This window comes from Schistocerca nitens, chromosome 9, assembly GCF_023898315.1.
Source record: "Schistocerca nitens isolate TAMUIC-IGC-003100 chromosome 9, iqSchNite1.1, whole genome shotgun sequence".
NCBI lineage: Eukaryota > Metazoa > Arthropoda > Insecta > Orthoptera > Acrididae > Schistocerca > Schistocerca nitens.
Window position 1 is genome coordinate 270,585,534 of NC_064622.1, and position 24,791 is coordinate 270,610,324.

The window sequence follows — 24,791 nt, forward strand, 5'->3', positions numbered from 1 at the left end:
ACTCTGAGGGATCTACGCCGAATCGCCATTGAGGAGTGGGACAATCTGGACCAACAGTGCCTTGATGGACTTGTGGACAGTATACCACGACGAATACAGGTATGCATCAATGCAAGAGGACGTGCTACTGGGTATTAGAGGTACCGGTGTTTACAGCAATCTCGACCACCACCTCTGGTCTCGCTGTATGGAGGTACAACATGCAAGGTGTGGTTTTCACGAGCCATAAAATGGGCGGAAATGATGTTTATGTTTATCTCTATTCCAATTTTCTGTACAGGTTCCGGAACTCTCGGAACCTAGGTGATACAAAACGTTTTTTGATATGTGTATAAAGAAATAAAATGCTTCATTCCGACCACATCTAGCAGCTAATAATTAAGGGGAAAAGTAATCATAAATACTGGATACAATTTAGAGACCTGTTTCAAGTTGTCAGCTTAAAAAGCGTGTGATGTCACCAAGAGCCTGAATAACAGTTGCGATTTGGCTTCGGTTGTGGGAGACTAGGATCGTCTCTACGAAGGCAATCAGTAAAATTTGGACAGGATTCGGTGCCAAATTTAAAGCTCTGTTCAAGATGGTTACCGCAGGTTATCCAGTGAGTCTAAATACAGTAAACTGGAGGGCTAGGGATGTCACTCGCCGTCAGGGATGCAGCCCAATGAACGCTATAAGTATCATTCTGATATACAAGAAATGTACGACGTATGGCGAATGGCACACGAATTCTGTGCAGGTAAGTTTTTTCGAATGAGCTGTCATCGTAACAAGAGACTCATTTTCGAACAATGAAGAAGCTCTCCCGATCTGAATCACACCTCGCAACGTAGCTTCTCTCGAAATGTCGCCGAATCAGTGAAACACAAACCGCCGCACGCCATTCCCAAAGAGAACTATCCAGACTTAGTCGGATCATATAGCGCGCGTTAGTCCATCGGAAACTACCGTAACCGGGCAGTTTTACGCTTCAGATGTTCCTTTAGTGTATAGTGTAGTTTTCACGACTACAGATCTGTTGCAAAAGATTTGTGGAGGAACAACGATCAGGACCAAGGGGGCTGAAAGATGTCGACTGACTTTTGCTTCATACACTGCTTCCTCGAAGCGTCACGTCCTTCGCCTTATTCTCCTGGCCATTAATGTCACACTCTTAAAGCACAGCTCCTACTACTTCATCAGACAGTTCAGCAGGTGTACTCAAGAAGCAAAATGGGCCTCGTTTGTCCTCATAGAAACGAAAAATCCTTAGCGGAACAGGGAATCGATCCCAGGTCGTTCGTATTGATTGCAAGTATGAAGCCAGCTCAGCAGTGGAGCCAGGCACTTCTGTCCAGCAAAATGAGATTTTTAGCTGTAAGTTTTACGTAATGTGGGTTGGCCCACTCTGTTGTTGTTTTCTTGCTATTTTTGACGAAGCATCGACTTCTAGTGGTACCTTTCCTTTGTCCACTTATATTATTATCACAATTTCAATGGGAAACACTAAAAATGGTGACAAGCATTGCAAAAAAGAATAGTGGTAAACATTCTTCCCATGTTCCATCCTCGAATGGAGCAGGAAAAGCAGCGGTAGGCGGGGACAGATGAGTCTGGTACAATGCACCATGTACACTCCCTCACCAAGAATCTGGTGGCTTGCAGAGCACAAGTATAAATGTAGATATTGATGACCGCCCACAGCTTTCACAGCGTACCTCTTGGCAGACCGAAATAGCATCACCCCTTTTTGAGATGTCAGCGTGTCAAATCTATCGCTCGATTCAACAAACCACAGTAAGGTTTGTGTCAGGTGGTACAAGAAGCATCATTGTCATTCTACTTCCTCCCAATTAAATTCGCGAGTAGCGCATATGAAACGATATTCTACATGGGTGGTACCCGAAAGAAACCGACCTAATTTTTTGGTGGGCAGAGCTTTTGTAGCACCGCGTTTTGCCGCTAGGAGCGCACATAGAGAACATTCCAAAGTCAGTATGCCGTCTCTGAAGGTCAGGATTAATTTTGACAGAGCTTATAGTGACATCTGTTTGGTTTTCCCGTTTCAAAAATGGTGAAATGTCAATTGATGACAAACTTCGATCTCTTCGCCCTTCCACGGCCCGAACACATGAAAATTCGTACAATCATCAACCACGATCAAAGACAAACCACTGAAGAAATTGTAGAGCCGTCGAGAGTGGCTTGGAATTCAGAGCAGCGAATTGTGACAGTAGATTTGGGAATGAAAAAGGTGGCTGCTGAACAAAAACAAGGTCGCGTGGGAGCATTCTGTGCTTTGAAACAGGAGTCTCGAAATGATACAAACTTTTTTTTTCAAGAACTATCACAGGTGAAGAAACTTTGTGATAAGGTTTTTTTTTATTCTGAATCAAAGCAACAGCCAAGCGGTGGAAGACTACAAGTTCGCTTCGCCCCAAGAGAGCTACTAATGTTAAATCAAACATTAAAAAATACTGATATGTTTTTCGATGTGAGAGAAGTCGTCCATTCAGAGTTAGTTCCGCAGGGTCGGACATTTAGTCAGGTTTCCTACTTGGAAGTTTCGCAAAGATTGAGCAACAGCTTGCGGCGGAAGCGGCCTGATTTGAGGTAGTCAAGTTACTGGCTTTTCCAGGCCAAAAATGGTATGACTCCTACTTCTCATACTCACCAGACCTTGCCCCGTGTGACGTTTTTGTTTCCTAGAATGAAAAGAGACTTGAAAGGAAAGCGTTTGAATTGGAAGAAAAAAACACACACACACACACACACACACACCACACACACACACACACACAGAGGCACTGTCACGCATAACAAAAGATGGATTTAGGCAATGTTTTGAAAAATGGAATAAAAGATTAGACAAGTATATTAGTGCAACTGAGAAGTACGTTGAAGACGACTTAAGGCCTATACTTCTAATGTGAATAAATAAGTTGAAAAATAAGTTCGGTTTGTTTTGGGTGCCCCTCGTACGTTTCCGTGACAGTCTGAATTTCTCCGACTTTACCGTCGACATCAGCATATAATATGCAGGTAAGAGAAAATCATACTTTTACGGGCTCGTTTTTCAATATACGCTCTCCGAATTTTAGGAGTAAGCCTTTACATGATAAGCTGCATATTTCTTGTAGCTTCTCCCTCTGCAGGTTGTTGAGCATTTCTGTACGACGCGTACCGGATGATTAAACAATGATGTGTCAAACTGCGCGTCCCCTCCTCGAATTTTCTTCTACTCTTTCGTAAATTCAAGCTGGTGGTGCGTTTTCTGACCATCAAACCGTCTCATCCAGGCTGCTGTTTCTTATCCAAACTCATTCTAAGTCTTCAGTATGTGACTGAGCTCGACGTATTTGTAAGAGGCAGGGGACTATTTTGTAGTTAGGTGTGATTATTTATGCATTTCTTCATCAAATCTCATGAGAAAGTAAAACTCTACCCCACACAATCCTTCCACGTGAAAAAACGGGCACAGTCTACGGCGAGTCATAATAGGACGACCTCTTCGCTCTTCATCTCGCAGCTGCGCTGTCCGACTTTCACCGTTCCCAAATAACAGCAGGAACAAATTAGGTAGCAGGCTGGAGAAAATGATGCGAGCTGATTTCGCCAACTGTCTGTTTCTTTCAGACCGACTGCCACACAGCGAGCAAATCACACAAACAAGAAACATATCCCGACTAGCGGCACACTATAACACCCTATCACTGACAGGTCAGACGTCTGTTCAGTTCCTAGTTTGGCAAAACACCAAGCGATTCCATAAGCTGTATTTCTTGACTGTTTGCGTACATCCTTCCGCGTATCAGTTCATGAAACCTCTGTGATCATGGGCCACCTACAGATGAATTCTCTCTTCGATGTCTTAATCATGAAACGAAATATAGGGTTGTCCAAAAAGATGTTACCTCTCATATGGTACTACATAATAACTTTAAATTTTCTTTTGTTACAGACTAGAAATAGCCACCCTACTTACTCTGGAAGAGAGAAGGAAGATAGCAGCTTGGATGGAAATGTTTTTGCCACCCTCAGTATTAAGAAGAAAAATTTCAGCAATGGTTTTGTGAGGATCCTCCAAGCTGCTTAACTATCCATCGCCTGCATGAGAAATTTGCGCGCACCGTGTCTATGACCAATGACTAAAGGAAGCAACGGGCATCCAAGAAAAGTATTCGAATTGAAGATGACATCATAGATGTTCAGGGCACAGTATTTAGGATACCAAGAGTGTCAAGTACGGGATTAGCACTGGAAACCGGAATCGCGTGGACAAGTGTGTCATTCTCCTCCTCGGTCTAGGAATGAAGCCGTACCACATTCAAACGATGCAGGCCCTATCTGACGCTGATAAAGTTTCTTGTGTACGAGATGAATAAGTGTTATTAGAAAGGACGAAGGTATGTGTAATACAGACAATCCCAATGAACTAAGAGAACTCGCTTGATCCTCGTCGAACGTTAACGTATAATGCGGCAGCTCGAAGTTCGGAGAACTTGATCCATACTGTTTTTTAATGATCGGACTGTAACGGGAGAGTGTTATCTAGATTTTTCCAGAATTTTGCTGCTGATAATCTTCTCCGCCGTACCGTAACGTCAGGTTATTTCCAATAAGATGGTGCACCACCGCATTACTCCTTAAAGGTTCGACAATAGCTCGATGAAACATTTGGTAGACGCTGCAATGGAAGAGGTGGGCCTTTGGCATGGCCACCACGGCCAACCCATTTGACTCCTTGTGGTCTCTGGCTATGTAGAATGGTGAAAGAACGCGTGTATGCTGTAAGACTTATTGACATTAATGATCTTAAAGAACGCATACCCCAAGTCGTCCGTTCTATACCTATGGGAATGTGTGAACGAGCTATGGCCTGTACTGTGAAAAGACTTTGCACATGCACTGAAAACCATGAGCACAGGACTAAGAAATGCACTAGCCTCATTTGGACTTGGGCGTTATTAATCAGATACAAAGTAACAGCACTAATGAAAATTAAGCCACAAAAAGTGAAAGTATCGTGCATACATGGTACAGTACTTTATTACGTATCTCAAACCAGTCAGCGGTCAGTGTAAGTCAAGTCATTCGCGTTGCCTGAATATGATGGTAAAACAGGCTCTTGCAATACGTATTGGATGGTCAGTGGAGTTTCGCCACAACTGCATGATTGGTCGGTCACATTTTTTCACTTTAAGTTCCTTGCATACTCAATAGTTTGTGCGGATTCTATTTGGTCGCTTCCACGTATGTCGAGGCATATGGAAGTCAGTTGGTCTAGTGTGGATGTTTAGGTCGGTTTGTACTCCTGATGGTGCTTGCTGTATCCATGTCTGCCCCGTTGACATCAAACCCTTCGTCAAATTTTTTCTATAGCAATTTTTATTTCCAGTTGTCGGGATCATGGCCCGTCAGCTATAGTCATGACTGGGAAGCTCACGGTTGTCAAGAAGCGTCTTTGTCCTCTGAGTTCAGTTGAAGAAATATGATTTAGTGTTGGGAGCAAATAAGTCGTAATTTTTTGACGGCCTATGATAGTATGCATTGTTGTATTGCGAAGGGTGTCTGACTGGTTGGTATGGTTGCTGCTTAGCCACAAACGAGCACAATATTCTGCATTTCTGTACACTAATCCTAGCACAGAGTTGCAGAGCGTTGAAGCTGTTCATCCTCAAGTGGCGTCATGTATTTTATTTCCAATAAAATAGATTTGCAGTTGACGGTTAGCATGTCTATTATTGAGAGCATTCTGTTTTACTTGGGTTGGATTTGATTCGCCAGTTATGGTACAGAACTGCCTCAAGATTAAGAGATCATCTGTCAACATCCTTTTAATTCTCTATGGGCTTCCCGCGGATACCAATGTTAGGTCACCAGCGTAAGAGATATTTCTGCTGTCAGTATGAGAAATATCTGCAGGATACATGTTGAAAACAACTGGTGCTAGTACAAATCCCTGAGGAAGGGGGGGGGGGGGGGAGAGGGGGGGGGGAGATAGTCTTCAGAGTTCTTCAGTTGCTGATTCCATTATCTAGGAAAACTTGGAAATACCTATTGCATAGGATATTATTTAATAGCTAAGCTAGAGAGTTCTATGGAGCAATACTCTTAGGATCTACATGTCAAGCCACTATCTCCACACGGTATCATAAGCTGCAGTTTGATCAACAAGAGATTTCAAGCCTGCCTCAATAGAGTTAGGAGACTAAGGAATCATTCGGCACACTTCCGACCTGTTCGAAAACCACCTTCTTCAACTGGGATGTGTTTTCGTTTTACGAGTGGTTCCCAAGAATTCTCATAAAGTGTTCAAAACTACCACTTTCCGCCCGAGTATAGGCTTAACATTCCCCCTTTCCTCCAGTGAGTCCTTAACACTCTTGAGTAAACTTGGCATTGTTTGTCCTGCCTCACATGCTTGCACATCTGGCGCAAGAGGAATTGTTCACAATTTTGATACGTAAATTGTCGACTTGTTGTGACCCCACAGAAGTAAGTCCAACAGACTTGGGTTCGGTGACGTTGGGGCCAAGTAACTGCTGCACTTCGACGTATCCGCTGAAACATACAAATGATACAGTACCCATTCCTGTCATTATTTTCTACACACACTGCATATGGTGGACTTACTAACCAGGAAAGTGCCTGGCTATATTCGTTATCTGATGAAGGTAACTAACCTATTCTTTTGGACAACTTTTATAATATTTTAATACACAGATTACCTAAAAATATTATTATAACAAGCTATCATTACAGTAAGTTTGTGAACTTCACTAAATATGAATACGAAGATATAAAGGGTGGGACATACAAAAGCAGCCCGGAGAACAAATTCCAGGGTACAAAGAAACACAGCAGAGGAAAGGAAATATAGTACTAACCTGACTACAGCAGATGTTGAAAGTGATCACCATTCATCTTTAGGCACTTTGGACCATGATCAGCAAGTTGCTGAAGGCGGATTGAAGCTGGACTGATCGAATTGCTGCAATCTCATCCGAAATGTTCTGCTGTCGTTCTTGAAGACTATGAGGATTGTTGCGATACACTTTAGACTTGAGGACTTCCCATACAAAATAATCGTACACTGACAGATTTGGTGACTTGTGTGGCCAGCTAGGGCTGCGACCTGACTGATCTCTGTTAACGAATCTGGCACGTGTGAAGATTGCGTAATTGTGCTCCAAGGTTCCGCTGTATGGGCGGTTGCTCCATCCCGTTGGAAGTAACTGCAGGTTTTTTTCTCCTCCTCCAATGGTGCTGCAAATGTTGGCAATGTAACGCACCGAAGTTGCGTCTAACGAAAGATGAAACCGATATGTGGCGTTGAGACACTAGCGCACAAAACTCGAACCTTCTGATCACGCAATGCTGTATCGTGAAAATTATGCGGATTCACCGCTGCCCACAACCGTGATTCTGTGAGTTGACAGTCAGTGAAACCAGGCTTCATCAGACATAAAGAGCAGATCCATTGTCAAGCTATTCATTGTTATTTCAGTGAACAGTCACCCACAAATCTGGAGGCGCTGAGGAGAATCTGCTGGTTTTAATGCACGAACAACAGGCACTCGGTAGGGATGCATGTCCTGGTCCAAGAGTGTTATGGCGTAAAATCAAGCGCCGGCAAGCCGGTCGGGAACGAGAGAACAGAGAGGGCTGTGACAAGCCGTCCGCCAATTGTACGCTGACCAACCCCTCTCCAGGACAACGCGATAGCAGTGACCTCTATGCGAAGAGGGCATAAGCGTCGCGCCCGATTGGTAGCGCCCCAGTTCTACGAGGGCAGTTCAATAAGTAATGCAACACATTTTTTTTTTCTGAAACAGGGGTTGTTTTATTCAGCATTGAAATACACCAGGTTACTCCCCAATCTTTTAGCTACACAACACTATTTTTCAACGTAATCTCCATTCAATGCTACGGCCTTACGCCACCTTGAAATGAGGGCCTGTATGCCTGCACGGTACCATTCCACTGGTCGATGTCGGAGCCAACGTCGTACTGCATCAGTAACTTCTTCATCATCCGCGTAGTGCGTCCCACGGATTGCGTCCTTCATTGGGCCAAACATATGGAAATCCGACGGTGCGAGATCGGGGCTGTAGGGTGCATGAGGAAGAACAGTCCACTGAAGTTTTGTGAGCTCCTCTCGGGTGCGAAGACTTGTGTGAGGTCTTGCGTTGTCATGAAGAAGGAGAAGTTCGTTCTGATTTTTGTGCCTACGAACACGCTGAAGTCGTTTCTTCAATTTCTGAAGAGTAGCACAATACACTTCAGAGTTGATCGTTTGACCATGGGGAAGGACATCGAACAGAATAACCCCTTCAGCGTCCCAGAAGACTGTAACCATGACTTTACCGGCTGAGGATATGGCTTTAAACTTTTTCTTGGTAGGGGAGTGGGGGTGGCGCCACTCCATTGATTGCCGTTTTGTTTCAGGTTCGAAGTGATGAACCCATGTTTCATCGCCTGTAACAATCTTTGACAAGAAATTGTCACCCTCAGCCACATGACGAGCAAGCAATTCCGCACAGATGGTTCTCCTTTGCTCTTTATGGTGTTCGGTTAGACGAGGGACCCAGCGGGAACAAACCTTTGAATATTCCAACTGGTGAACAATTGTGACAGCACTACAAACAGAGATGTCAAGTTGAGCACTGAGTTGTTTGATGGTGATCCGTCGATAATCTCGAACGAGTGTGTTCGCACGCTCCGCCATTGCAGGAGTCACAGCTGTGCACGGCCGGCCCGCACGCGGGAGATCAGACAGTCTTGCTTGACCTTGCGGCGATGATGACACACGCTTTGCCCAACGACTCACCGTGCTTTTGTCCACTGCCAGATCACCGTAGACATTCTGCAAGCGCCTATGAATATCTGAGATGCCCTGGTTTTCCGCCAAAAGAAACTCGATCGCTGCCCGTTGTTTGCAACGCACATCCGTTACAGACGCCATTTTAACAGCTCCGTACAGCGCTGCCACCTGTCGGAAGTCAATGAAACTATACGAGACGAAGCGGGAATGTTTGAAAATATTCCACAAGAAATTTCCGGTTTTTTCAACCAAAATTGGCCATGAAAAAAAATGTGTTGCATTACTTATTGAACTGCCCTCGTACAATAGCTTCAAGACCTGTCATTTCGCTTGTAGTATGTAGAATTGTCTATACTGAAGAAATTTGCTTATTCTGTGTGTCGCCCTTTTGAGTGCGACACATCTATGTAATTCTCAAAGTTAAGTATTGTCATTTACTTTTCGTAATAAAACTCATTAGTACGATTTGCTTGACTAGTTGTCTAGCGATCCCAGAAAGCAGGTTTCCTAGACATCCCATATTGACGAGTAGGCAGGATTCAACAAGGTGTAGTATTCGTCCGCATGTCCGCCATGATATGTCGGTCTCCTGCGACAGGTGTCGGATTGATTTGGTACGATTCTGAAGCATTTCCCGATGAACTGCAGCCACACTTTCTGGCGTGCGGGCACGTTTCGAAATGTTTGATTTGTTCAAAACAGATCCCGTCTGACGCCATTTTCGGAGTAAGCGCTGCATAGTACTCTTTGCTGGCATTTTGACACTATTGAACTTCTCAGCAAACAACTGACTTCACAACTGACTTCCCGCTGAATACTCTCCAAACCCTCAGATAATTTCCCCTACTGATGGGCTAGTACCGGCGCGCGTAACGTGATGTCAGAGAGACCGAAAATTCTACGGTACAATAATACAGAATTTAATTTACCTGGACAACTTTCAAGAGCTACGTTAACAACAGTTATTCAAAATGGCGTGCCCCAGAGTCAATGTAGGCATGGCATCGTCGCACAACGTTCTGTAGTACCCGTTCTAATATCCGCGGCTTGAACAGCGTCGTAGGCATCGAGAATTCTTGCCAGGAGATGCCTTCAGTCTCGACAGGCGTCTCGTACACAAGACTTTTCATATTGTCCAACAAGAAGAAATCAAGTGGGGTGAGCTCCGGTGAACGTGCTGCCACAAAACAAACCTATGTCAAGCCAATTTTCAGAGAATGTCTGATCCAGGTGTTCACTAATCCTCAATCCAAAGTGAGGTGGGGATCCACCACGTTGGAACCACATCCGTTGACGAATAACAAGTGCGATATGTTCCAAGAACATGGGTAGTATGTCTCTTAATAAGCACTGTGTACAATGGTGCATTTAAACAGGGAGGCAGAAGAAGCGGGCAGAGTACGTAATTACTGACTACGCCTGCGCACATATGGACTGACAGTCTGTGTTTGATGGCTCTCCGCAACCGCAGCGTCGGATTCTCATCGGCCTAAACATGACTTCTGTGACTATTTAGCAATCCGTCTGTGGTGAAAGAAGCTTAAACCGTGAAATGTACATACGCAGGAAATTGAGTATCGACTGCAAGGCGCTTCAAGGACTAATGGGTGAACGCGGCACTAAGACCGAAGTCGTCAGGAGTCAAAACATGCACTTTATGTGACTGGTAGGGCATGTAGCTGCATTCCCCGTAATAATCGATGCACAGTACTCTGTGAAACATTCATTTCTCGAGCAACTGATCGAGTGCTGATTGCAGGCGCCTCATTCACTTTAGCAAGCACTAAATCTTCAAAGCCGAGAGTCTGTGTAGTTCGTCGTCCTCCTAGGTCGTTGTGCTATTCTATCAATCGCCCTGTTTCACTTCATCGTTGGAACAGTCTTGGAAACATGGTGTAAGCCGGATATCATCTGCGCGGTTACGTGGTTCTGCACAAACTTTGCGCTTCTTTGCTGCTGCCGTTTGTTATTGCACACACACGAAAATCATGTTTCCAAGTGCCGTCACTGGGTGGGTGCACCTCCATTTGGTTATGGTTCATCGACGTTAGTACTTCAATTTATAAACACAGAGTGCAATCTACTACGATACAGACATTGTACACCAGAATTGCTCATGTCAGTACACATTACGCCATACTGGATTAGTCGAGTTATTATCCCAACCTCTACAACTAAGTGCTCGTCGGAACTGTCTACCCTACAATCTTCGTAACAATACCGTACATGTATTCCACTGTCAGAGGTACCACAACGAATTCCGCTTACAACTTCCGTCTCGGTCGTTTCCAGATCAGGGTCCCCCTACCTGAAATTGATGCATTTACCCTTGATCATACCTGAAAGTTTGTGTCATCGTTCTGTATATTGCATCCTCTCGTGAGGAGAGTCTCTACCGATTCTGGTTTTCAAAACCACGAAACTCAGTACAGTCGTCTGTAAGGTTCGAAACGCACACTTTCTCTGTCCAGTGGCTATCTCTCCGCAGTGTGCGGTTCGTGGTCTTGTTTGTTTGGGTCCTGGGGCAACGACCGAGCAACTTTCTGACTCAACGTTCGCTGCGTTTGACATCCAACGAATGTTTTCTTCTTTTTTTCTCCCTCGATTGACGAGACATGTAGCACATTTCTGGTTACTCTCACTGCGATACCTCCAAAAAAGGAGGGAAAACTTCGTCTACACCACACCGAAAGCTTTCAAAACCAATTTTGGCGAGAATCTAAATTTTAAATTCTCCTGATGTGTGCACTACGGAATTCTCGCGTATCAAGAATAAGCATGAAAGAAAGAACAACACAGTGCAAATTTCGTCCTCCGCCGTCTTTAGATGTGCAACGAAAGAACACGTTCTCCACTTAATGACACTTTTTAGTTCAAAACACTATGCATCTCCTTGTACATCGACGCGATATGGTATTAATTGAGGTCTATGGGATTTTATACCATACCTTGCCATAAAACTGTTCAAATTTCAGCGACAGCATAATTTGCTCCATCTCGCCGAAGATTGGGTGCTGGGACCGCAGCTCCAACATTTTGAATATGGGGAAGTCATTTTTCCTTCTAATAGCTGCTTGTATAACTGGTGCCGAACATCGGCCGGTTATATTAAGGTTTGGCCATTACAGAGGTCAGAGATACGTAATTTCCTTCTCATGCTCTTCGGAATACGGTAATTGTGCACTTTCCATCTCGAGAAAATACAATCTCCTGCTCAAAACAACATATATGTTCTCCTAGCGTTTTCCATGCGAAAAAAAAATAGTAGAAAAGTCACAGTTTCTTAGTCACAGCATCGCTGAAATTACTTCTGTGCGCTCCGATTTATAACAACTTTGGCAATCGCAGCTCACTCATGAATGTGTACTTTCATACTCTTCCCCCCACCTAAAAAAAAAGCATTGGTTTGAAATGAGCAAATGTAGCACAGAAATGAAATTGGTAATATTTTATTTTTGATTCCGCCACAGTGTTCTCTTGTACGACCCACGTGGTATTTACGACAATGTTCGACTTTGCGTGGAGCACGGTATGTCATGAGATAAAGTGGCGTACAACAGAATTGCTGGGCGTGGCGTACTCCATATAAATGATCGATTGAAAAGTATTATCAAATCCTGTGATCGTAATTTTTCCTCTTTCTTTCTCCTCTGGACAACAGGTCGAATTTACTCATAGCGCTCACAAACGTAAGCTTACATCTTATGACGTGCAGTGAAGCGCAATGAAAATAACATCATGGTTAGAGTGACAAACATCTTAGATTCAAACCGAGTTACATGATCAACTTACTACCAAGGAGCCTTCGCGTTCAGTCCGTAAAGAAATCAGCAGCTGAATGCAAGCTTGTCTCTCCTTCTCTTGAAGATGATTCACATGAAGGATATCTTAAATCAGTAACTGAAAACATCAAGAAATCGCACAGCAAGGTAATAGACAATCAGCGATGAAAGGTATGAAATTGTTGACAATGTAGGCATTTCCCAAGAAAGAGTACGGTACAATTTATATGAAAAGTTAATTATGATAATGATTTGTGCAACATCGGTGCCGAATTTTTTGAATTCTGCCCGAAATTAAATATGAAAATGAATGTTCGGGAAGCTTCGATTTGTTACTCTGAATGAGACGTGAATTTTAGCACTTTAGCCAGAAACTAGACAGCAGTCGAAACGAAAAAGAGAAGCAGCAGCAAGGTAAGGTCGATATAATTTGATGCAATGGTTCAATGGTTACGGACAGGGTTCTGAGATGCAAAAGGGTTCTCCTTACTAAATATCTTGCGAAGTGTAGAATAATAGCTGGTGAATACTACTCAAGTCTACTGGATCAACTTTAAGGAAAAAAGGAAAAAGTGCCACAGACAAGGCCTTGCCGAGAGAGAGAGAGAGAGAGAGAGAGAGAGAGAGAGAGAGAGAGATCGAGGGGGGGGAGAGAGATAAAGAGAGAGAGAGATCATTTCCTGTACAATAGACTTACCTACAAAGTGTTTATACAATGGGAGGAAAGGAATTTACGGTTTAACCACCTGTTGACGACGAAATCAGAGACAGAGCGTATGCTCGGATTGGGGAGGAAATTGGTCTTCCCATTATCAAAGAACCCATTGGGGCATTTCCCTAAAGCGATTTAAGGAAAACATGGAAGACCTAAATGAATTTCCAGACAGGGATTTAAACCAGCGTCCTCACGAATGCGAGTCTAGTACTCTACTACTGCGGAACGTCGTTCGGGTTAGGCAGTGGGAAACCTGAAGGATGTAAAGCACAAATTGTTGAAACATCCATTGTATTCGCCAGATTTGGCATCATTTGAATTGCATCTGCTCCCATACCTGAAGAAATTTGTTGCTAGAGAACGTTTTTTTTGAGACCAGTAAAGTGGTTATGACAACCATATACAGTGTTTACAAAGCTTCAAGAAACTGAGTACAGGGTCAGAATCTACTAACTGCGACGATATCGGACAAAATGCACTAATTTAAAAGGAAACTAAATCAAAAACTAGGTGCACGTTTGACCTAAAAATCACCATCTACCACTCCAAAATCGAAAACGTTCCCTCCTATCTCGACCTTAACAATTGCTTGTGAAGGTTCTTAATGATCATCAAAGCCCTCTTGACGACGGCTGCTGGAAGTGAAAATAACAGTCCACTGCAATTTTGTTGCATATTCTCATTACACGGTAGCAGCGCTTTCTTGACGAATCTATAGGCGGTGGCAGTATTTCCTATGACACAACAGCTACGGTAATGTGATGACAGATGCTTTAGTTCAGTTAGGGCCTGCTCCAGTTTGTAAACAGACCTCTCAGGAAGATGATGATTGCAGTGAACATTAACTTTGGCCTTACGCGTGAACTGCTTATGTAGTTGATGGGTGAAAAATATTACACTCATACTGCATTGCACCTACTCGCTTGTGTTTGAAATTAAGATTTATTTTATGCCACTTCGTTGCACTAACGTACACTGTGTGATCAAAAGTATCCGGACACCTGGCTGAAAATGACTGACAAGTTCGTGGCGCCCTCTATCGGTAATGCTGGAATTCAATATGGTGTTGGCCCACCCTTAGCCTTGATGACAGCTTCCACTCTCGCAGACATACGTTCAATCAGGTGCTGAAAGGTTTCTTGGGGAATGGCAGCCCATTCTTCACAGATTGCTGCACTGATGAGAGGTATCGACGTCGGTCGGTGAGGCCTGGCACGGAGTCGGCTTTCCAAAACACCCTAAAGGTGTTATATAGGATTCAGTTCAGGATTCTGTGCAGTCCAGTCCATTACAGGGATGTTATTGTCGCGTAACCAGTCCGCCACAGGTCTGCATTATGAACAGATGCTCGATCGTGTTGAAAGATGCAATCGCCATCCCCGAATTGCTCTTCACCAGTGGGAACGAAGAAGGTTCTTAAAACATCAATGTACGCCTGTGCTGTGGTAGTGCCAAGTAAAACAACAAAGGGTGCAAGCTACACCGTAATACCACCGCCTCCGAATTTTACGGTTGGCACTACACACGCTGGCAGATGACGTTCACTGGGCCTTCGCCATACCCACACCCCGCCATCGGATCGCCACATTGTGTACCGTGACTCGTCACTCCACACAACGTTTTTCCACTATTCAGTAGTCCAATGTTAACGCTCCTTATACCAAGCGAGGCGTCGTTTGGCATTTACCGGCGTGATGTGTGGCTTATGAGCAGCCGCTCGGCCATGAAATCCAAGTTTTTTCACCTCCCATCTAACTGTCATAGTACTCGCAGCGGATCCTGATGCAGTTTGGAATTCCTGTTTGATGGTCTGGATAGATGTTTGCCTATTGCACATTACGACCCTCTTCAAATGTCGGCGGTCTCTGTCACTCAACAGACGAGGTCGGCCTGTACGCTTTGGTGCTGTGCGTGTCGCTTCACGTTTCCACTTCTTTATCACATCGGGAACAGTGGACCTAGGGATGTTTACGAGTGTAGAAATCGCGCGTAGAGACGTATGACACATGATCACGATGTCTAATGGCTACTGAGGTCGCTGATGTGGAGTACCTGGCAGCAGGTGGCTCCACAATGCACCTAATATGAGAAATGTATTTTTTTTGGGGATGTCCGGATACTTCTGATCACATAGTATAGTAATACTGAAACGGACCCAGGGGGCAGTAGTTATCATAAAATGTGCGACTAAGTGACTGTATAGTAAAGGGTAGCAGATCTGACACCTAACCTACTCCAATTATCTCTAATGTCACTTGTACCTAACAGTTCAATAAAAGTGTTACATCAAAGTAATAGCTTACAATTTCTGCAGAATCTATGTGCACCACTACTCCTTTGTAGTCGACAATATTGACATTACCAGGCTCCCAATCAACCAAGGAGATTCTTTCTTCATCTCATCTCCGTTATAAAGGTTGTGAATGGTGAATACCATTTTAGAAAAGCACTCGGATGATGTCGCCAACGTCCTCATTGCGCCATGCAGGTAACACCAGCCCTATACTGGTGAAACGCACCACCAGTGCCGGGGCGCGACACAGGGCCCAGTTACAGCAGTTGTGAGCCAGCTGGCCTCAGGAGAGGCTACAACGGCTTTATGATACCCTTACAAACCGAATCAGTATATGCATCCATACCAGAGGAGGTGCGACGTCATACTGACAACAGGACTCGTAGTGCCAATTTCTTTATAAATCTGACTAGACTTTTTAATCACCGAAATAACATTATGTACCCTCTCAACCCGCGAAGGTTTATTTCGTTTCCCCCTCCCCTTCTTGGTGCTTCAAATTTTTTATCAGACAGTGTAGTTTGTGTGTCTTATTGTGTTAGATCTAATGATGACAGTGCAGGCCACAGACAGTCTTAGTAACACTTAACTGCGAACCAGTTAGCTCATCAGAGCGAAACAGAAGCAAAAGTGAGTCACTGTACCGCAGTATACTAAGCATTCGGCGCACATGTGATCGCAACAGTTTATGATAATGTATTTCTGTTTAAGGCAGTTTAGCAAGATACAAGTATTGTCACTCTTCCGTTACGCGAACTGCAGATACGGCGAAAGCAAATTTTTGGCAAAATCTTTACGATAAAGTTGTATAGTACGTGAAGTTACTTAAGCAGCTGTTCCGCAACACATGGACCATGTGCGAAATGAACATCCATCCCACTACATCCACCGACTTCCAAATCCAGCGATGAAGGTTGTAGGGTAAGATTTGTCCCGCAGCAGAAGGTCGAGACTCAACCCGATCGGGACAAGGGAGATAGGGCCACATTTTGAAGAACTGAGGTTACTACGAAAGTATAAAGTGTGGCCGTGGTGCGGCGGAAAAGCTAGAAGAAATATCGGTTGATTAGAAAGGAAAGAACAGATTTCAGTTGTTTATTTCAGACAAATTATTACACACAGAAACACATTGGGCAACTCGCTGGATAGAGGGAGGTTCAAAATTTTGACCCAGATGCGATGTTGATTGTATTTAGCAACATGACAACTACACCACAACATAAATCATTGTGTGTGTACGAATTTGCCCTAAGTCAATCCATTGTACAAGTGACACGTGCATTCTGCCGTCGATTCAGCAAGAAGCCGCCTCTGCACAAGCAGTTCGATGACATACATACAAAATTTTGGAAGTTGGTTGCATACGCAAAGGGAATAGCTCTCACGTCTTACAGAAATGTCGCGCGTATCCCATATGCGTTCACATAGAGCCCTCGGAAGTACACAAGACGTGCAGGCCAGGAATTTCAACTTTCTGAATAGGGGGTGTAACGTTTTCTGAAACGGCGCCAGTATGTGAAACCTTACAAGTTGCAGTTACGGCAGCAATTGCGTCCCGGCGACTAATAACAGAAGGTAAAAATTTTGCATTTCAGTTTTCCAGAATCTGACAGAGGACACTTTTTCTGAACAATTCATCTTTTCTGGCGAATCGACGTTTCTTCTATCGGGAAGAGTCAACTGCCATAATGCAAGAATTTGGGGTCCCAAAATCCTGGTGTCATCGTCGAACATGAGAGAGACCCACCGAAACTGAATGTTTCGTGCCGCTTCTGTTCACTAAGTTTACGTACCTTTCGTTTTTGCGGAGGAAACACTGACCGGAAGGTCATACCTGAACATGCTGCAAAATCGTTTGTTTGCTCAGCTTCACGAAGATTCCAATGATTTCATTTGTGAGCATGACGGCGCCCCGCCTCACTTTCATCTTGAGGTGCGGCGTTATCTTAACAACTGAATCCCACAATGCTGGTTTGCAACAGGTATACAACAAAATCTTATTAACTGCTTTTGGCCACCCAGGTCACCAGATCTCACATCTTGCCTTTTTTGTCTGTGGGATACATAAAAGACAGTCTTTGTCCCACCTATGGCAACTTCTCTTCAAGAGCTGAGAAATCCAATCGTTGAAGCTGTCGAATAAAAAAACAGGGACCTATTAAGTCGTTTTCGGAATGAAACTGACTACCGTGTCGATGTTTCTCGAGCGACGCATGGTGCTCATGTTGAGTGAATAGTCGTGTCTGTGAGAAGATAAAACTTTGAATTTTCCTCTGTCCAGTGACACGTGCAACGTGTTTCTGTCGTTCATAGATTGTCTTTAGTAAAAAAATTTAAATCTGTTTTTTTTTAACCATCCTATATTTTAAAGGATGTCTGAGAGACTTGCATAAAGCGACAGCGAGTGTTGGGATACGGCAGTCAAATTTAAACATTAACCTGTAAATACATTGTGTATTTACATGTTTATATTCTACAATGTGGTACGACAGTAATAATAATAACAATACTACATTCTTATACTCCTCCTGAAACGACAGGCTGAAAACAAGCGACGGAGTTGATTATGACGTGTGACGTATGTACACGAAGCCAAAGGAGAGGAAGTTCAGAAGAAAGTGAGGGAGCGTTCAGCTGGAGGCTGCGCACTGGATCGTGCGGCGTGACTGGACACGGGTGCTGAGGGTCAGCGATGCGAGAAATGGGAGCCGGGAAAAACTGGCGACCACTGCACGACTGTCTGCATGGGAAGACTGCCGCCGCTGCCAGATCATGGACCGCGCTCGGCGGCTCTCATACTCTGTGTGCGAAATGGATTTAACTATAGTTCATATCCCTCCACTATCTACGACAGTAAATACACCACGCCTCATAGATACATACACTACCGTGCACACTCTCGATTACACTATAACAGTGCCAATGGCAAAAGGAATGATGTTCAGATGTGGAACTACTCTTGCAGTATCTTGAAACGATCTAGGAAAACATTTGTTTCTGTCACTCCAGGACAAAGAGAGACAAGGCAATGAACTTGCTTTCGAACGAAGCAGAATTAAAATCTAGGTTTGGCCGCCTTTCGTATCTAGAGTTAGGCTTACCGTGGCTTTCGTAATCTTCACATGAATGCCCAGGATGATGCCTTCAGAAAGATCACTTTATACATCTACATCGATACTCAGCAAACCACTGAAGTGCACATGGAGCGTGGGGAGAATAGCTGCTTAAATCGCCTTTGTGCGCGTTGTAATCAATCCAATCTTGTCCTCACGGTTTCTACAGCAGCGGTACGTTGGGTTTTGTAGTACCAGTTATTTAAAAATTGGTTCTTGAAACTCTGTAACAGCATGCGTTCATCTATAAGTGTCTGTCCCTCCATTTTCTACAGCATCTCTGTGACACTTTCCCACAAGTCAAACAAACGTGATACAATTCGTGCTGCTCTTCTGTGTGTACGTTCAGTATCCCCTCGTTGGTCCTATTTGGTAAAATTTCCAATATTCTAGGATGGGCCATGAGGGTGATTTTTAAGCTGACACACTTTGTAGAGTGGAAACTGATTGTATTTCCCTAGTGTTCAAATGGCTCTGAGAACTACGGGACTTAACATCTGAGGTCATCAGTCCCATAGAACTTAGAACTACGTAAACCTAACTAACCTAAGGACACCACACACAACCATGCCCGAGGCAGGATTCGAACCTGCGACCCCAGTGACCGCGCGGTTCCAGACTGAAGCGCCTAGAACCGCTCGGCCACACTGACCGGCTTCCCTATTGTATTCTACTAATCAAATGAAGCCAGTCGCCTGCTTTACCTATGCTTCAGCCTCTGTGATCATTCCATTTCAAATCCCTAAAACGTGTTACACCCAAGTATTTATATGAGTTTATCACAAACTGTGACTTACTGATATGGCAGTCTTAGGGCACTATGTTTTCTCGTTTTGTTAAATGCAAAATTCTACATTTCTGAATATTTAAAGCAAGCTGGCAATCTCTGTACGACTTAAAATCTTATCAAGATCTGACTAAATATTTGTGCAGCTTTTTTCAGAGAGAACTTCGTTATAGATAAGTGCATTATTTGCGAGAAGTCTGAGGTTACCATCAACATTGTCTTTGAGGTCATTAATGTACAGCATAAGCTGGTGGGCGAGCGGTTCTGGCGCTAGTCTGGAACCGCGCGACCGCTACGGAGCAGGTTCGAATCCTGCCTCGGGCATGAATGTGTGTGTTGTCCTTAGGTTAGTTAGGTTTAAGTAGTTCTAAGTTCTAGGGGACTTATGACCTCAGCAGTTGAGTCCCATAGTGCTCAGAGCCATTTGAACCATTTTGTACAGCATAAACACGAAGGATCTCAGCGCTCTTCCCCAAGGACACACCCAAAGTCACTTCTCCATCTGTTGCGGTCCACAGTTTTTACAAAGAAATTTTTATTTGTAACCTCCCCAATAGCGCTAAAAGCTTTATTGTTCTGTAAGTAGTTTCAAGGGTATGTCATCATCTGACACTTTACAATTTTAAGGTCCGCCAGATGACATTTATCCTTTCTCCATCTATTATTATGCTTCCTGATTTTTTTAATGCTTTGTCTGTTAGTTTCTTGGCATAAATAATGAAAAGTGTTGGTGACAAACAACACCTCTTCCAATACCTATTTCATTGCCTTTCTTGTCGGCAATCCTGGCAATTACTCTCTGCCTTGAGTGGAGTCTTACCAGCCTTCTTCCAGTCTACACAAAATATTTTAAGGTCTTTAGGAGAATACTCCAGTCATCGATGTCAAACGCCTTTGGCCATTCAACAAAACACAGTACAAATCGCTGGTAACGTCTAACACTCTTCATCCTATCATTAAACATCCAATAGCATCTCCTGTTTCTTTACTTTTCCTGGATAATATGAAGGTGATCCCGCACACTTTTAAAGGCGCTGTCACAATTTCGCAGCAGTTCACCGAATTTACGTGGATTTATCCGACGACCGGCTCCGGCGACGCAGCAGCTGTATTTATGTTGAGTCCTGAGACTTCGAAAGTAGAAACATCTGGCTGGTTTTCTGAGCTGACTCATAAAACTGACAGTCGTTACCATGTGGTAAATTACGGGAATATATTCCAGGTTAAGAAACAGTGCGTATTCCTGCAGCACAATGGACGTCCACGCAGTAACTAGGATCGATTAGAAAAACCAAGAGCACTGCAGTTTACTCATTTTTTACCCTTTCGTCCGTGGACACTGTCCTGTTATGAATGGATTTGCTGATCTTCGTAAACTTCCAGGTCAGATAGAGAAGTGACGCAGATACATAGATCGAATATACTCTTCCAATACAGCGAAAAAGTAATTACTACCTTCTTAATTCTTAATGTCTATCAATATGAACCAGTTAAGTCACTTACATGCTGAATAGCGGAAGTGGCAAGCGGTCACTGTAAAGGGTAGTTCCATAAAACAAATTGCATCGGGTTCACTGTCAGGCGGATATTGGCAGAAATTTTGGATGATACGCGATTAGATAACGGGTGTGCGTCCAGGATAGCAACAAGAGCAAGTCTCTTTGCTGGAGTAAAACGGACAGACTGTGACAAATAAGTTTGTCTAGCCCTGCATTAATGAAGAAATATGAAGCTGTGCGTTGCTTACACCACTGGTTCGTTCTTATGAATCTAATTCCCGTCCCCGGAACTGTAGGTCACTTGGTATGACGAAACATGATTATGCTGATAAAGAAGTCATATGAGCGGCTGTCTCGCCAAATTTTCACCGTAAAAACACTATCAAGACACTTCCATTGAATGCCTCCTATGCTGATGAGATTCGAGGTGGTTCAAATGGCTCTGAGCACTATGCGACTTAACTTCTGAGGTCATTAGTCGCCTAGAACTTAGAACTAATTAAACCTAACTAACCTAAGGACATCACACACATCCATGCCCGAGGCAGGATTCGAACCTGCGACCGTAGCGGTCACGCGGTTCCAGACTGAAGCGCCTTTAACCGCACAGCCACACCGGCCGGCGAGATTCGAGGTGGTTGCGCAAACATCGGCAGAATGCTGACTGCATTGGTATTTGTATGGAAAAAGGTATCTGAGCAATAACAGAAAATTAATAAATGTTATAGCGACAAAATTTCATCCACAGTTCGTCAACACAGAAGTTTCCCGAAGATCCACCAGCCAACACAGAAGTTTCCCGAAGATCCACCAGCCTGCAACTTCCATTCCATCGTCAGATCCGACTACTACTTAGAAGAAAACAGGCTTAGATCTAGCCCACACCTGGCAGACAAGAAACACTAGGACTGGATTAGGCTGAACAGACTCTGAACTTGTCACTGAAGATACACAGAGTCTCTTGCTGAAAGGGCATGTATTGAAGACACCTTAACGTAACTGCGGCGCGCCTAAACAACCCGCATCAGCCGATCATGGGCGTGATCTCGTGCTTATCAGGGAGAATGGAATTACTCTTAGAAGCTGCAACAGCAGCACCGAAGTGGGACTGCCAGCTAAAAATTAACTTACCAGTACCTTCAAGTTGGTTGGTTGGTTGGTTTGGGGAAGACCAGACAGCTTGGTCATCGGTCTCATGGGATTAGGGAAGGATGGGGAAGGAAGTCGGCCGTGCCCATTCAGAGGAACCATCCCGGCATTTGCCTGGAGTGATTTAGGGAAATCACGGAAAACCTAAATCAGGATGGCCGGACGCGGGATTGAACCGTCGTCCTTCCGAATGCGAGTCCAGTGTCTAACCACTGCGCCACCTCGCTCGGTAGTACCTTCAAGTAATCCAGTCCACAGCCATAATTAACTTAGACAAATTAATGTAAACTTGTGAATACGGTATTTTAAAGTTTTATTTACGTACGTTATTTGCACTCTATGTCCCAATGTTTTAAATTTTAATACGTCTAAATATTAGATATTTTTGTTGTCACTTTTTCACGTATGCAATATGATAAATCACAGAAATGTGAAAATGAAATCATACGAAATCTTTATGTCGTTAGCGAATATGTCTGTTATTGTGTACATCACACCCACAGTCTAGTCTCCTTCATTTGCTGTAACAGATATAGACAAATGGCAATAGAGATGTTTAGGACAATGGATGAGGGACTCTCTCTCAGATTTGTTTTACAAAAGTCAATTAAGTACGCATAATACCTGGTATAGAAGTAACACACAAGTATAAACAGCTGTTCCGTAACATGCTTTTTCTTCTGTGCCAGTGGTTGTGAATCGGTAGGGCACACTTCTCACCGCACTGCTGACAGGTTATTACGAAGGTCTAACGCTGCGATAGAAGCGACGTACTAACACATAAGTGAATCAGAGATACGTGATGTGGGTGTCGGATGACATGAACATCCTTGTGAACGTACCCAAGAGAAACGAGCAACGGCTCATGAAATGAAACACTGCTTGCACGAAAGCCAACCACCTGCTAAAGAGTCTAGCAGGGAAAACTAGAAAGTGCACGAAGTTTCCAAAGTCAACAAACACTGTGCTGCTAGACCACATCCCACCCAATACACTGATACACGTGTACATGTATCCTCCAGTATGTGCCATGTCGAACGTAGCCTTCTCCCGATTTGTTCTGTACACGAAATGTAAAACTGCAGTTTAACACAAATAATCCTGATACCTCCAAACATTCTTCGAAAGAAAAAAACATTAAATTTATAATATCTGCTACAACATTCTTATTGCACCTAGTGTCGTAAAGGAAACAAGTGTTGGTAAATTACGTTTTAATACAAAGGAGAGTAGCATCACTTTGTAATTATAGAAACGATACACCTACAGCGCCACTCCTTTAAAAGTAGCAATACTGCTTCGTAAAGCACAAAATGTGAATATTATGACTATCTTGTGTACCGACATTTCAATGATCTCGAAAAACCTATAAACCTGAAGCAACTGACTGACATAGTCATCTCAACAATTTCTGTACGAAATGACAAACAGTTAATTCTGCAGCACAATTACCAAGAGTCTAATTTTACATCGTAATTAATGTCTAAACGCCAAGATTTGCGTACTTCAGTTAACATAAGGGCAACACAATGTTTAGGACAGTCATTGTGTTTTGACAACAAAATCAAATTAAATAATCAACAGACGCAGACATGAGCCTTAAGGAGTGAATCCACCAGTACTGTGTATACAAGAGGTAAAATGACAAATTGGAAGGAAGGTACTTACGAAGCTGGCAGACTTCCCCTTCTCCTGTCGTGACATCCTGAATGTTATTTACTTTTATATATAATTCACATTTCCAACACTGGAAAATAACACACGCAAAGCCTCCTTTGTACTTTGTAACACTATTACATTGGCTCCTTCGTTGGAAAGTAAAGTCTTATGCATTTGGCATTGAAACGAGATGTTATTAATATGAGATGTTAAACTCGCTGTCACGAACAACAGTCTGTATGGATTCGTGGTCTTATAAATCACTATTTCGACATACACAATGCGTTTAGTACGAGTTCTTATTTTCACACGCACATTATCGTACACATTCAGAACCCGCGCGCGTCCCGCTGGAACACCTTAGTACAGACGTGGTACACACTATACAACAAGCGTTTGAAAAGTACACCAACTCACACCACAGATGTTGGCACAACGCGAAACCATAAAAGTTTTCCTGTTCCGTGTACGCAATTATCGGCATAATACATTCATATCATGCCTAAGGCCATTTAGTGATTTTTGTCATAATAAAACGAAAATACACAAAATCTTCCCTGTCGCACGTGTATCCACCGTTCTTAAACATTTCAAAACTGGCAGCAGAGACACTATTAGCTTCACAGATGTTCGACGCCGAGCGTGAACAAAAGACGCGAAACCTCTAAACCACGCTCATAGATGGCACAACTTGACGGCAGCAATGCACGTGGGGGAAGGGATTTGACAGTTGGAGAAATTTGCGAGTTTTGTTTGCTGCTGTATTGTGAATTTGCCACACAAGTATTGGTAGATGCTGTAAAATCGTTTCTAGGGTTGTATGTCATGTTTTTAAAAGTGCAAACTATTTAAAACGAACAGCTGCATTTCATTTAATCATAGAAATATGCGGAAAAAAAAGAAAAAAAAACTTCCACTATTTTTCCATAATTTCGTAACAAACAATATTGTGCTCTTTTTAACTGCTTGCAAATAACGGAATCTCTCT

At 43.5% G+C, this 24,791-nt stretch overlaps 1 protein-coding gene across 1 annotated transcript in view; it reads right to left on the reverse strand.

Moving 5' to 3' along the window:
- LOC126202891 (protein diaphanous) overlaps window positions 1-24,416 on the reverse strand; it is a 372,908-nt gene extending 348,492 nt beyond the window's left edge. Inside the window, exon 1 of the mRNA XM_049936958.1 lies at window positions 23,813-24,416. Coding sequence (XP_049792915.1) covers window positions 23,813-23,848 — 36 coding nt within the window. The 5' untranslated portion in view covers window positions 23,849-24,416. The remainder of the gene's footprint in view (window positions 1-23,812) is intronic.
- Window positions 24,417-24,791: the final 375 nt, after the last annotated feature.